General features: G+C 46.1%; 1 protein-coding gene across 1 annotated transcript; it reads right to left on the bottom strand.

The window, feature by feature from the left end:
• Nucleotides 1-345: 345 nt before the first annotated feature.
• TMEM271 (transmembrane protein 271) lies at nt 346-6,291 on the bottom strand. Its single transcript, XM_064642676.1, has one exon. The coding sequence runs from the start codon at nt 5,727-5,729 to the stop codon at nt 4,638-4,640; it is 1,092 nt and encodes a 363-aa protein (XP_064498746.1). The 5' UTR covers nt 5,730-6,291; the 3' UTR covers nt 346-4,637.
• Between the last annotated feature and the right edge of the window lie 8,358 nt (nt 6,292-14,649).

The raw sequence follows: 14,649 nt of genomic DNA, 5'->3' as shown, positions 1-14,649 counted from the left end.
ATGCATTTTAATTGGAAATATGGGCCTGTATTAAGAAGAGGTAACTTTAGCACACTTAAAGAGTGCCATCATATGAAATTAACAGATTTTTACCAGTAGAATTTATCTAAAATATTTTAACATCTTGTAACTGAGAAATACCTGACTTACAGAAACAGACTCAACTTCATGGTAAAATCTGGAATTTTATGTCACGGTTCCACTTGTATCAGTTGTAAGTCCCTGAAAAACAAGTTTTTGCAATGAAAATGGTAAACAAATACTAGTTTCAGTTGTACTGCTAGACATCCATCTAAGACAATAAAGAATATGAAATGAAGAGCATTAGGCTTTTCTTATAGGATATGCTGTGCTTTAAAACTTATTTTATTGATCCTAAAGTTACAAGATCAATTACTGACATTTTCTTGAGGATCAATCTGGGATTAAATGGCAAAATGAAGAAAAGGTTTTCATAGGTACTATATCCAAAAGCAGAAACAGATTGCCGTTCTCATGTGAACATTCAGAAACCTTTTCTGATTATTAAACAGTATGTCTGAAATATATCTAAGTTGTACCAGCCACCATAGCGCTTTTTGGTGAAATAAAGAAGTCCTACAGTGAAATCAAACTTTCGAGTAAAATCTGTACTACTTGAACACAATTTCCCTCTGACATCATTTTTAGCTGTTTTTAGATTTATGTATATTCTGTCTGTCAATTACAATGCGAAGTATAAGTAACAGACTTAAGCAAGGATGTTGGAGTGTGAAAATAATTCATGTGAATTGCTAATAGGCTGGTGGGAATATATTTTTTCCACATGAAGGAAAATCCTGTCTCATCAAAGACAGCAGACTTGATTTTCCATCGTTTCATCCCTTGACTAGCCGCTATTACCTGCAGAAGGGACAGGAAAGCTGAGAGCAGTCTGCTACTAAATCAGTACTCCACTGTGACCAAAACAGCAGTATTGCATCTATTCTTCCCTCCCTTTGAACAGATGTGAGTAAAGCTGTAAGCAAATTAAAACAGCAAGCCAAGGGGCAAAAAGCAGCCTCGTCAGTACTTCAGCTGGGCAAAATGGAGACTTGACAACACATACATGATGTTTCTCTTCTGCTCTCCCTGGCCTTGCTAGTTAAGGCAAAAGCCTTGCAGTTAACACCCTCCAGTGACATGAATAGATCAGGTTTGCAGTCCCCTTACAATCATGTGACAGAGAACAGAAAAAAAAGGGATGGTATGAGTCCTGTCAGGTAATTAACCTAAGCTTCAATGCTTCCCACACCAGCCTATTTTCAATTTCAGCACAGTATAGTTTATACACTCTAACATTATTGCTGAGAAGATATAATGATGATTCAGGTTTACTAAAAACAGCTTCACAATACTGCAATCATGCTTGTGAAGCTTCATCTTGTATCCTGTATTTAGAAGTTTCTTCTCACTGAGAAATAAATTCGTGTGGTGTTTTATCAGAAAAGTTAGTCACCAGGTACCTGAAACACTGATATACCATCTTTAAGAAAACATGGCTTGTTTGGTCAATTTGCCTGTCAATTTTTTTTCCTGCTTTTAAAAAAATGTGTATAATGCCATAGGTGACCTCCCTTAATACTGCTGTCCATACAAACCACAAATAACTGAGAAATAATATGCCACTGCTGCATCCTGTCATGCCAGAAGATCAAGATTACTTTGAAGATTACTTAGAGTAGGTGTTACATATCATTTTTGCCCAGATCCACTGAAGTCAATGAAATGATGCCTACTGGTTTCTGTGGGAGTCCAACTTGGACATTATTCGGGCAATCTGTCCATCACTAAATTAAGCTATAACAGGGGATAAAAGCCCAAATGAAGAAAAGTAGAAATTTGGGAACTAAAACTGAGCAACAAATAAATATTCTAATTCAATGGCATTCTGGAAGGACTTAAATAAAACACAAACACACTTACACAGGCATGTACACACACATACACACAAAAAAAATTTATGAATTTAACAATCTTAAAAATCCATAGTCTAAAATTGTTTACATTTAAACAATGGAGCATAATAGGTAGCTTTCTCGACTTTCCATTTATTTCCCTGAGCACTGATCTTTGGAACATCTGGAGTTTCAGAATTGTCTAGTTCATAATTCCTAAAATAGTTATCTTAAGTAAAATGTTGTCTTTTTATGTCAAAAATCAATTCCTTAAGTGAAACTAGAATACAACTTCCATGAACTACGATGTATATAGCCAATTTTTAAAAAACCAACAACTATTATTACATGTCTGCATCTGTATTTAGGCACCTAGCTGGTCTGCTTTTCACAATCCCCCTGCAGTCTAGAAGTTCCCATTTAATTCAGTATCGGGTACTATGCTGTCTCATAAACTCATCCAATTGGAGACCTACATAAGGATTTAGCCTCCTTGCTTTAGTTACTTATTTTGCAAAATCTCATCTGTATGAGCAATACATCATGGAATAGGTCTTGTGCCTAAATCAGTATTTTAGGAAAAGATTATGGGACTTCCAGTCACTTTCCCGTAATGGGTTAAGGAGGTGCATCTGCAGAGAGGCAGCATAAAACCAGTCTTCAGTACTAAAACGGGAATTAGCTAGGGCATATGTTTTAGACTGGCATTCCACACCAGGAAATCTGCTGGTCAAAAGGAGCTCTATTTTAAATTTCTATTTAGAACTACTTGGCAAATTGGCAACTGCTGCTATTTAGTCTCTTCTCTAGATCAGAGCTTTAATTGTGAGCTTCACAGACATCAGTTTGCAACTTTGAGACTTCTCAGGCATTCTGCATTTTAGATTATACAAAGTGTGCAAGTCAAAACATTTTAGAAAACAAAACAGTGCAGAGATATTTGAATATTTTAAGCTAAAATCTTCTCTCTCCAGTTCTAAGGCTGCAAATTACGTCAGCCTCTCTGCAGCTAAAAAGTTCAAAATAATTTTCCATCAACCACAGAAATAGACTGTAACTTTGCATACCCTTAACTCACTCTCCTCTCTCTTTCCCCCCTCTGCCTATGGGTAGCTGATACACTGGCATTATGCAGCAGGCTCCAAACACAGGATTAACAAAAAGGTTATTTTGTAATACTTCATTTCAGTATGCTGTAACCGGAGGAGGAGGTACTGAACCAAATGCAACCAGGAGAGTTGCTTTTTGGTTCTTTGTGCGACATGAAATCAAGCCGTTGCCTGTTCTCAAATGATGTAATAAAATATGCCATACCTGCTTCTCTTTAATTCATACTTTTTTTACACTATCTGGTAGTGGCATTCCACAGCAAAATCCAAAAGGAGGATTTAGCACTTTTTCTCTTTGCAGAAAACCTTTTTAATACTTCTAAGTTCATGAAGAGTTAACAGAACACAATCCCATTACTTCTCCCCTCCCCCTTTTCAGAAATCATAGTGGCCTTTCTTCAAATAAACAAAACAAAACAAACAAAAAAATCCTTACTTTAAAATAAGAGTATAAATACCGTTTTGAAAACACATGTGGAAGATGTCTTCCAGGATGTTTTTTTTTTACCTCTCCTTTAAAACTGTGACTACTGCACCAGTTAAGGCTGTTTACAATATATATATTTTTCAAATAAAACTTGTACTATTCAAGCTTACCAGATTGATGAATTGTAACAGATAAAATGGAACTCTTTACAAGGTAAACCATGTAGTTGTACAAAATAGAATTATACCCTTCACCTGTGCAAAACAAAAAGAAATCCTGCCTTGCATTAAAAACACAGAACCTGTTTACAAAAAGGAATGTGTATGACATTTGGACTTCCTTTTTAACTGCCATATCCTAGCAACATCTCAGTTATTTTAGTAAAGGAACTAATCATCAATTTTAAACTGCAGTGAATTTACCAAACATTTTCACTATAGACTTCTGAAAGCTTTTACAGTAAGAAGTTATCAACAAAAGCAGGCACGTCAGTGTACAAAAACGTTGATTTTTTTTTTCCTGTTTCTTTTTCAAAGTGCAGGTTTTTCTCAATGTGCATCTTACAAGACCAACGAATGTTTTAACTCACTAAATCTTAAACAGAACTCAATTCTCCCAAGGAGTAGTGTAAACGTTAAAGATCCCCAATACACCTCTAGTAAACGTGACACAAATGTCTCTGCGTTGTTTAGAAATTTAGCTCTTTTGAGAGGTAAAGAAGCTTCATGACACCTTTTCCTTACACTGGCTGGTTATCATAAATGGGTAACTCTGGACTTCTAAAGCTGGAGACTGATGAATCACTTGAAGGGAACTAAACTTGGCTACAGAGGAGAGGCGACGGGAGGAACCAACCCTTAGGCGTTTCTTGCGCAGCCTTCGGAAAATTCAGCCGCCGGCGGACGAAGGGTCGGTGTGGGTGAAGGAAGAGGGGGAGGAAAGGGAAAGCAGGGAAGGAGGGAGGAGAAGCTTCCGCAGAGCCAGAGGCACGGCGGCACCCCGCCCGTGGCAAGCTGCGGCCGCGGCAGAGGGACCATCCCGTCGGTGATGCGAGAATCGTCCCCGAGCCCCGCGGCTGCGAGGTGCTGGCGGGCCCGCTCCCAGTCCCGGTGCAGGTCCCGCTCCCGGCTGTCACGGAGATCCAGGGGCCGGGCGGGGAGCCGGACGTCCCGCCGGCGGTCCGCGCTAGGTGCCGTGAGCGCAGGGCTCCCCGGGGTAGATCTCCTCGTAGGCAGGGGGCTGCTCGCTGGGCACCGGGTAGCAGTAGGGGTAGGAGGCGTTGAGCTCGGGGTCCATGGGCGAGTAGCCAGGCAGCTCGACGGAGGGATGCCCGCCGCAGTGCACCTCCACGCCGGCCTCGTCGAAGACGTGGAAGACGCCCACGTTGATGTAGGAGACGGCCTGGAAGGGGCAATCCCCGGGGCTGAGCTCGGGCTCGCCGCCGGAAAAGAGGGAGCCCTGGCTGTGGCGCGGCGCCCGCCGCCCGCCGCCACCGCCCCGTCGCCGCCTTCGACGCCCGCCCGACGCCGCCGCCGCCGGGGCCGCTCGCCGCCGCCGCCGCCTCCGTCCGCGCTGCTGGGCGGCCTTGTAGTTCTTGACGAGGAGCAGGTTGAGCAGGCCCAGGAGGCACTCCAGCGCGTTGAAGACGGTGGAGAGCACCAAGCCTTGCTGGTAGTCCCGCAGCTTTTGGCAGCGGAGCGCCGCGGCGGAGCCGTCGGGGGCCGCGGGGCCGCTCCGCGGGCGGGCCGCGCCGCCGGGCTGCAGCAGGCAATAGTGCGAGTACTTCCTCTCCACCAGCGACACGGTGTCGCCGTCGATGACGGCGCCGGCGAAGGCGCTCAGCACGCCCAGCATGAACACCAGCACCCCCAGAAGCAGGAAGTTCTGCCGCCCGCCGGGCGACGCCTTCTCCACCGGCCCCGACGGCGCGGCCGCCGCCTCCGCCCCGCAAGGGCTGCCGCTCGCCGGGTCCGGGTCCCCGGCCGGAGCCAACGCCAAGGCTGAGGCCGGGGCCGGTGCTGGGGCCGGAGCCGGCGCCGGGGGCGCCTCGTCGGGCGGGCGACAGCAGAGCAGCGCAGCGGCGAGCAGCGAGAGGCCGGCGGCCAGCAGCAGCCCCGAGTAGAAGGCGCCGGCGGCGGTGCCCAGGCGGAAGGGCTCGCCCTTGAGCTCAGAGCCCAGCGAGAAGCACTTGAGGCCCACGGCGGCGGCGCTGAGGGCGCAGGCGAGCAGGAGGCAGCTGGAGAGCGCGGCGCAGGCTCCCCGCACGCTCCACTTCATCCTCCGCGCCGCCGCCGCCGCCGCCGCCCCGCCGCCCGCCTCATCCTCCTCCCGCGGCCCCCCCCGGCCCCGCGGCGGCGGCGGCGCGGCGCGGCGCGGCCATGCGAGCGCGGCGCTCCCCGACGGGGCGGCTGCGCTGCGCTCCGCTCCGCACGGCAGGCAGCTGCCGGCCGCAGTGAGCCGGGCGCGGCGAGCGCGCAACGCTCCCCCCACCGCCTCCCGGCCGCCGCCGCCTCCTCGTCCCCGCCCGCCCTCTCTTATCGCGGCGGCTGCGGGGAGGCGATTAATTATGGATGGGAGCCGCGGCGGGCGGGGGGACGGAGGGGGCGGCCCGCCGGCCCGCTGCGGGTGGCGGGGGCAGAGCGCGACCCCCGGCGAGGCTCGGGGGCGGCGGGGCTGGTCAGCCCGCCCTCCCACCCGCGTGGTGCGGGGGGGGCCGCACGCCGCCCTCCGGCCGGCTCCCCACCGGTGGGCACGGCGAGGGACGCGCAGCTGGGGCAGGGGGTGGCGGTGGTTTGAACACCCCCCGCGGCTTCCGTTGCCGAGGGCTGCCGCTTGTTCCTGTCTTCTCTCCCCCTCTTTATTTTATTTATTTATTTCTTAGCGCTTGCGCTCGCCAGGAGGCCGGCGAGCCGCCGTGCATCGCTGCGACTGCGTTGCGGTGTGTCGGCGGCTCTGATGCAGCGAGTGGACCGAGCGCCCCGCGCCGCGCTGTCCGGTGCGGGTCCTCCGTGCCCGCGGAGGCGGTGGTCCCCAGCACCCTTCTTTGTTCAGTGCACCGCCGGTGAATCCCGTGGGATTGCGCCCCGCCGGGCCACGCACGTTGCTCCGTGGGCGGCGGGGCTCGGGGGACGACAGCCCGGGGCGGCCGGCTCGGGGCGCCCCGTCCGGGCGCGCCTGCAGCGCCGGGGGTGGAAGCCGGTTCAGGGGTGGTGCCGCCAGTTGCCCTGGCAGAGAGTGGCCCGGCGACTCCTCGGGGAGCACCCGGGGTGGCCTTCTGAAGGAGAGGTTGGAACCTCAGCCTCGGAGCGGGGGAGCAGGGGGCCATGCCTGTGCTGGCAGCCAGGCGCCCGACGGGGAGGGGGCTTTGAGGAAGGCTCTTCCTCGTCAGTCTCTTTCCTTCCAGGAAGCCGTAGCCTCCAGCTTCCCCTTTTTCCCCATCTGCCGTGCGCACGCCAGCCCGGATGGGTATTTTTAGCCGGCGCCACTGATTAGCATTCAGGGGAGCAAGCCAGAGAATGAAAGCAGTTTTCCAAGCCGTTTTCTCTTCCATCAGGGCAAATGAACCTGTTGGTGGCAGGAGGGGGTGTGTGGCATCATCCAATGTTTAGCTTTCTCCAGAGATGCGACCTTGCCCCCTTATCCCTCTAACAGGCCCTGTTGGCACCTCCTTGAGGAGCACCAGCATCCTGCTGCAGTCCTGGGCAGGTGGGCACAGGTCTCCATTGCAGTAGCTGCTCCTCCCTGAGGGAAGTTTCTGGGACCTGTGTGGGGCACTAGTCCTCCCAGGGGCACTTGGTGGGAGGCTGTCCCACCTGGAGCCCAGCTGTCTATGGCTACACATTCCAAAAGTATCATGGGCTGCAAAGAGATGTGTCATCCTGCCACTTGAGGCCACACAGACAAGGGAATTTTGCTCCCTCCCTTCTGTTCACAAAGGTCCCATGGAGCACTGACTGTGTGAAGAAACAAAACAATCCTGAACCAACCTTCTTGTGTCCCTCCCAAAAAGAGGTGGCCTGGTACGCCCTCCACAGTTGTCATCAGCTCCTCCTCTTCCCAGGCTGTTCCTGAGGATAGGGGTGTGTTAGTCTGCTGATCTGTGGCCACGTGAAGATTTTACTGTAGGATCTGAGACTTCTGCTCTGCTTGTGTTGAGTGCCTGGGCTGCTGGGGAGGATCTTCAGGTTTCTGGAAAAGAACTCACGTTTGTCCCTATGACTCCTAAAAGGGAAAGAGTAGAGGGCACACAGGATTTTACAAAATAGTGCAGGTACTTCCTGAAGTCTCCACTGAATGTCAAAACATTGCCTCAGAAAGAATATGTAAACTCTCGATCCAGCTGTCAATCTGGAGGACCCTGCTAGATGCACTGTGTGTGTGTGTAGGCAGAAGAGGTGTAGTTAGTGGAAAGTAAACACTTAATGAACTGATTATATGTAGAATGGGCAAAGTGCCTTAGTCCCTGGCACACAACATAAACCTACATGTGAGTGAAATGTGTGATTAGTATAATTTGGTTGTTACAGTCAAGAGCTTAAAAAAAAAAAAAAAGGAACTATTTATTGTGATTAATGAGAACATTCATTTAACACTAAATAAATACAAACTTAAGGAGAGCTCTAAGCTTTTATTAAATTATTAATCAGTATTGGTTAGAGTAGAAAAAGCAATCCTTGCACTGGGGGCAAATTGTTCTGTACAAAGAATTTCTTTATTTTTTTTCCTCTGTCCTATTTTGGCAACTGTCAGAAGTGGGGGCAGCAAGGCTTCTCCAGCATGGTCCTTCGTGTGTTTCTACAGGTGTCTCAGGTGTTCAGTCTTCCCTATCTTGAATGTCATCTTATAAAGAAGGACCTTTTCTTCCCTGTGTTTGTGACAGGAGACTCATCTTTGATAGCATCCCACAAAGCTGTGCATTGTGAGAGGCCAGGCTAATACACAAGTTTAATCATGTCATTAGTAATTCTGTTACACCTTTTTATTCCTCCTGTAGAGCAACTTGCTGCTGTTAGGATTTTCCAAGTCTTACCCATTTTTCCCCAAAATACCTCTTTGGCTTCTAAGCACCACATTCAATATGCAAAGCCAGAAGTTTCACTACCAACGTATTTCACCACATGTTATTTATTATTCATAAACTTCCTGTGTTTCAGTGTCACTCTTGAGTTAGCCCAGTTTTTCATAGGGCTTATTTACAGCTTTGCACTGTGATGCATTTTCAGTAAGAGGATACTTCATAAACACACACATACACACAGAGTATGGTCATTAGCATATCCTGCACATTGAAGTTCAACTGTCTTTGGATAAGATGTGTGAAAACATCATAATGATGTTGTTACATTAATAATAGACATAAGACTCTATAACACATCTATAGTCTTACATCGAATAATTTGTTGATGATCGAGTTGGAATTACTGTAAAAAAAGGACTGACCTACCAGTCTAAATAAAGGTCATTGAAGAGTTCTCTGGATCCCAAAGGATAGTGCTGATCACCTCTACTAGCCCTAGCTAGTAGCCCCTTCACATAAGGGTTAGGATGCCCATTTGTGTGTTTATAGCTGATCTGTGTGTTTCTAACTGGTCAGCCAGGTCTGCTTGCTGAAAATAGAGTATCTGTGTTCAACTAAAGATGACAGAACTGCAAGCCATTGACCCACATTAGTCTGTCACCTAAATCAGTCACTGCAGGTGGATTCATCTGCCAGCTTCAGTTAATACCAAAGTCATAACCTGATGGAACTGTGCTACAGCTGATGACTGTAAAGTATGGTAGGTGCCACAAGTTTTGAGTCTCTGGCTGTTTTATATTTAAGCTTTGTTAGTCATGTTTTCCTTTTTAATTGTCCAACCCAAAATTTACCATACTTGTTTTCAAGGGTTGTTTTGGTGGACTTCAGAACAGATGAATAAGGTTTTGTGGGACAACACTAGCCTGGAACACATGTTCCAAACAATCTCTACATAATCATAGAGTGGGCTTTCTGCGAGTTACAGGGGGAGTAATTTTTGGCCAGATCCTGCCTGAAAGAGAGGTAGGGACTATTTGGTCCAAGGTTTTGTTGAGTTCACAGGGGAGCTAAGGGAGCTGTGCTTGTTGGGTGCCTAGTTGGGAATAGGCACTGCCATGACCAGCGAAACAGGCTTGCTTTGCTCAGTGTACACAGAGCTGGATGTTTGCAGTAACGTGCAGATCAGCCTCTTAATTTTTTTTGTGGTGACTCACTGGCACAAAGGACAACAGAGCTATTAATTGTTTGCACTCTAGGCTTGAAGCTAAATGTGTGTTTGTAAAATAGATGGAGATCTTTAGCTTATGCCACCAAAGTGCAAAGCATTGCATTATCTTATCGTCTGCCTCTCCTCCCACACTGCATTTATGGTAAGATATATGTGTTGTTATTTTTATGCCAGTTTGATAAATGGTTGTCATAGGTTTGACTATTCAGTCATGATGGCTGTGTAACCTCCCATAACTTATTCTGTTTCTGACTACCATTTTTTTCTTTTCTATTGCTATAGGGGACATTATGGACTATAAAATCTTTTTGCAAAAATTGCTCTGCACATAGTTACTAAGAATAAATTGGAAATTAGAAATTTGAAACTCTGAAGGTGGAATCTATCATGTTTCTTTCTAGTTCTTCATCCCTTCCATTTGCAAAGTCCACCAACATGTTTCTGTGTGCTTGAGGCCTGCTGTTCTCTAGTTTTCACAGTATTTTATGTGGAAGACATTTAGAGGTGCTGCTTCAATGGGTGACATTTAAATAGGAAGAAATGAGGAAGAGAGGTTGGGAAGAAAATGTAAGGACTTAAGAAAGAGTAAGCAAATCCTATGCTAGAAACTGGACATGTGGTTTTCTTGGCAGCTGTTAGCACTAGGAGTTTTGGAATAAGGGAAGAAAGGTTTGAGAAATCAAGGGTATAGACACAAGTTCATTTGCACTCTAAGATCATGGCGTAATTTAGTTTGGGAGGGACCTTGGGAGGTGTCTAGTCTGACCTGCTCAAAGCAGGCACATCTCTAGGGTTAGACTGGGTTGCCTGGGGCTTTGTTCAGTCCATGTGTCCTGTATCAGCAGCATTAGACAGTGTTTGATTAGTCTGACCACTTCTGACTAGTTTTTCAGAACTGATTTGTTTCTTGAGTCTATTCCCTTGTCCTGGCTTCAGGTGACACTAGGGCACTGGAGAACACCTGGTCAGGGCCATGTAAAGGGTCTTTATTGCCATTTTAGTTTAAATGCCTCAGAATATGAATGAAAAAGAGTGTTTTCTCTATGCAGTAGGTTTTAATCATTCCAGCCAAGTGGTAGTTATATGACAGAGGTGTTTGTTCACACAGCTGTAGAACAGGGCACAAGGTATTCTCAGGAGAGGTCAGATGTTTGCCGTAGCATTTGTGAAATCAGTTATTTGATATTATTTGATAAATTACTTAAACAAGAATATCTTTGCTTATGTCACAGAATTGTCCAATTATGACCAATTTGCAGAAAATGTACCTGATGCTTTCCTAATTGCTGTCCTAATGGATGGTGTTTTATTGTGTAGGTTCCAGAAAATTGCTAAGTTGATGGTAAAAGATTGCTGAACGTTTTGCAAAAGGTGTCTCAAAATCCTTCTTTTTGTGCTCTCAGATTGTTTTTAAGTTTCTGTTGTCTGCATATCTGATATATTCACATATCTTTGCAATCACTGTTTAAGAGATCAGCAGGGTTTTGTGGTTTGACCCCAGCCAGCAGCCAAGCACCATGCTGTCGCTGCCGCACTCCCTCACCAGCGGGATCTTGCAGAGGATCAGAAGGGTAAAAGGCAGAAAACTCATGGATTGAGATAAAGATAGTTTAATAGGGAAAGCAAAAGTCACATACACAAGCAAAGCAAAACAAGGAATTAATTAGCTGCTTCCTGTGGGCAGGCAGCTGTTCAGAAATCTCCAGAAGAGCAGGGCCCCATCACGTGTAACGGTTCATTGGGAAGGCAAACATCATCACTCCAAAAGTCCCTCCCTTCCTCCTTCTTCCCCTTCCTTTATATACTGAGCATGATATCATATGGTTTGGAATATTCCTTTGGCCAATTGGGGTCACCTGTCCCAGTTGTGTCTCCTCCCAGCCTCCCATGCACCCCCAATTTCCTCCCCAGCATGGCAGTATGAAAAGCAGAAAAGGCCTTGGCCTCTGTGTAAGCCCTGCTCAGCAATAACAAAAACATCTCTTTATGATCAACCCTGTGTTTGGCACAAATTCAAAACACAGCCCCATACTAGACACTGTGAAGAAAACTAACTCTACCCCAGCCAAAACCAGCACAGCAGGGTTTATTCCAGATTCGAGGGAACGGGAGCTAACTTCCTCACTTGGCAGAAAGAGGATTACTTAGTCCTGTGATTTGACATTGTACTCTCCAGTGTGTTGAGACAAGCTGTTTGCGTCTGAGGGGAGGAAGGACTGTGTGCCAGGTGAACTGGGATGGATCAGATGTAATCTTTCCTGTGCAGTTATTGAATGAGGTGTCTTGTCAGTCTCACTTGCCCACATCCAAAATGTAGGTACTGGGCTTGATATAAGGATTTTGGAAACTCTATGTTGATGCTACTTTGTCTTATAGCAGACTCTCCTTAAAAGATGCCTTACTTCTGAATTCCTGTGCATCTAAATTTCATTTTATCTAATGACTGTCAAATATCAGGGGAATAACTTACTTTTGAAGGAGGGACTGGAATTCTAGTGAATAGTCTACTAAACGCTGTTCCCTGTTGGGGTGCTTCTGTTTTGGCCTAAACAACCTTGAATTTTCTACAGAAAGAAATTACAAGGCAGGAGTTGGGGGAGAGAGCAGGTCCCCACTTCAGCCAGAGCTGTGATGCGGGAAAGTGTACATTAGGATCTTCTCTGATCAGAATAAGATGGAAATTATTCTCCTGCCTGGGGCTGTCCTGTAGGTAAAAGACACATGCTAGGAAGGTGTAGCTCATTTGCATCATGATTTCTTCCTTTGGCTGCAGGTTGGTTCAAGGAATGATCTGGCTTGGTTCTTGAATGCAAAGGGCATGGTGACCCTTCCTTCATGTAGATTGACATAGATCTACGGCCTAGGAAGTACCTCCCTACTGCCTGGGGGCTCGTTGTAGCGAGCTGTTGTTTCTGCTCTGCCTTGGTGTAGTGGTTTGAACAAAACTGTTGTCCTAGCTGCCTGTCACACCTTGTCTCTCTGAGAGGTCTCAGTCCTTAGCTCAGCTGCTTGCCTGATCTTTCCCTAGCTTGTACGTGATCCCCATAAAAGCGTGTCTTTTCTCATGTCAGCTGAGAACACTCAGAGGTGTAGGTTAGTGAGTGGTGAGCAATGAAGAAGGTAGAATTCAAGAAGCAGCAGTTGGTGGGGTAGGGAACTTTGTACTTTTTTTGGTTATCCTTTGTGCCCATAGCAGCAACTGCTGGGGGGAGTTGACTCTCCAAGGAGAGAGGGTAGCACTGGGTTTTTCTTGAGTCTCTGGGACATTGATAGACTGCCTTTAAGGGATTGGTGAAAGGTAACCCTTTGTCAGAACACATAAATTCACTGTATCAAAGTCTGCAGCACCATTTGAAATATTTTAAGGTTAAAAAAGGGTGGATATTGTTAACAAATAGTGGAACACAAGTGACTTCATAAGCCATCCTGTAAAGATTGCTGGTCCTGCACACATCATGTCCATATCATGGCACTCATGAACAACTCCCACTTTTCACTAGAAGTCTTTGGCTGCCTGTTGGAAGACTGTGCTGAACCTGACGACTCTGCTGGTTAGAAACTGCCTGTCTCAGTACTAAATGTATTTTATGGTCAGCTTGCACAAGCTTGTTCTGTGCCAATGTTGTCCTTTAACTTAAATGGCTCTTCTCCTTCTCTGATGTTTACTCTCTAGATGTATTTATAGACAGCAAACATACCCCCTCTGAGATTTCATTTTGCTAAACAGACCAAGTCTTTTCTTCTTATTCTTTTTTTCTTTTTTTTTCTTTTTTTTTTTCTTTGTATTAAAAACTCTTTATACTCTGCAGTTTGAGTTCATCCCTAAGCACATAACCAGAACAGTATGCTGAATCTCTCATATCTTACCAAGGCCTTGAATGATGGTATTACAGCTTCCTCATCTCTAGTGGAATGTCCTTGCCCAATTATTCTAGAATTGTCATTGATTTTTTACCCCAGTCTTTCCCACAGGAGGCAATTTGTACTTAGTGCACCTCATTCTTTGTCCTCCGCCCAGCTGAGGGGCTGCCAGCTGGGGGTACTGATCACCTTTCCGCTTATTTGACTGTTTTCTCTCCAATTTCTGTTATTCCAGTCCTCCAGGTAATCCAGATTTTGCCTTTCTGATATTTTGAACTCCCTCTGTGTTGAAAATACTGTTGTTCCTCCTGCTTCTCAGAGAACTTTATTTTATCTTTTTCCAGTGATAGATAATTTTTTTTTCTGAGTCCTCTGTCAGACTCGTAAACTGTTCCCCTCTGATTTAGAGGTGGATTTCCAGCTCTCTCCCTTATCTTTTTTCTGTCTATTTGATATTGTTTTTCCTTTCATACAGCCTCTCTCTTTCTTTCTCATGTTAGGCTTGTGGCTCCCTTTTTCCTAGCCATCACATCTCCTTCTGCTTACTTCTCCTTTTTGTTATCTGGGTGCAAACAATACCTCACCTCTAATGGGAGTACTTCATTCCTCTAGTGGAAATCTTTCTCAGCTGTATGTTTTTTGCTCTGTGCATTGACCATAGCTAAAGAGCCATGTCATCCTATATTTCTTCATGCATCTTCTCCTTTTCTTTCTTCCTTTTCTTCTGTCATGGCTGCATATTCCTGTTTGAATTTGAAGTGCTTTTCTCAGGGATTTTTTTTTTTTACTCAAGAGTAAAAGGATGCTCAACATGCTTAATCTTCTCATTTGCTGTTGATGCCTACAATTTTTTCAGATCTTCCCATTACTGTCATAATTTCAGACTTTTCCTTCCTGCCTTCATTTTCAAAAGCATGGAAGAACCTACCACTGTGCTTACGACTTATTTTCTGTTGCTAGGTCCTTTCATTCTTGCCTATTGACTCTTTAAATGCTCCACTCACTTGTCGATGTAATTTGTTTTCTTCGGTTGCTATGTCAAAGAATTACAGTTCTTTTCCTAGATCTAACCTTACCGTGTTTCAACATGG

The sequence above is a fragment of the Pseudopipra pipra genome, chromosome Z, assembly GCF_036250125.1.
Source record: "Pseudopipra pipra isolate bDixPip1 chromosome Z, bDixPip1.hap1, whole genome shotgun sequence".
Taxonomy (NCBI): Eukaryota; Metazoa; Chordata; class Aves; order Passeriformes; family Pipridae; genus Pseudopipra; species Pseudopipra pipra.
This window is presented reverse-complemented; position numbering and strand designations above follow the sequence as displayed.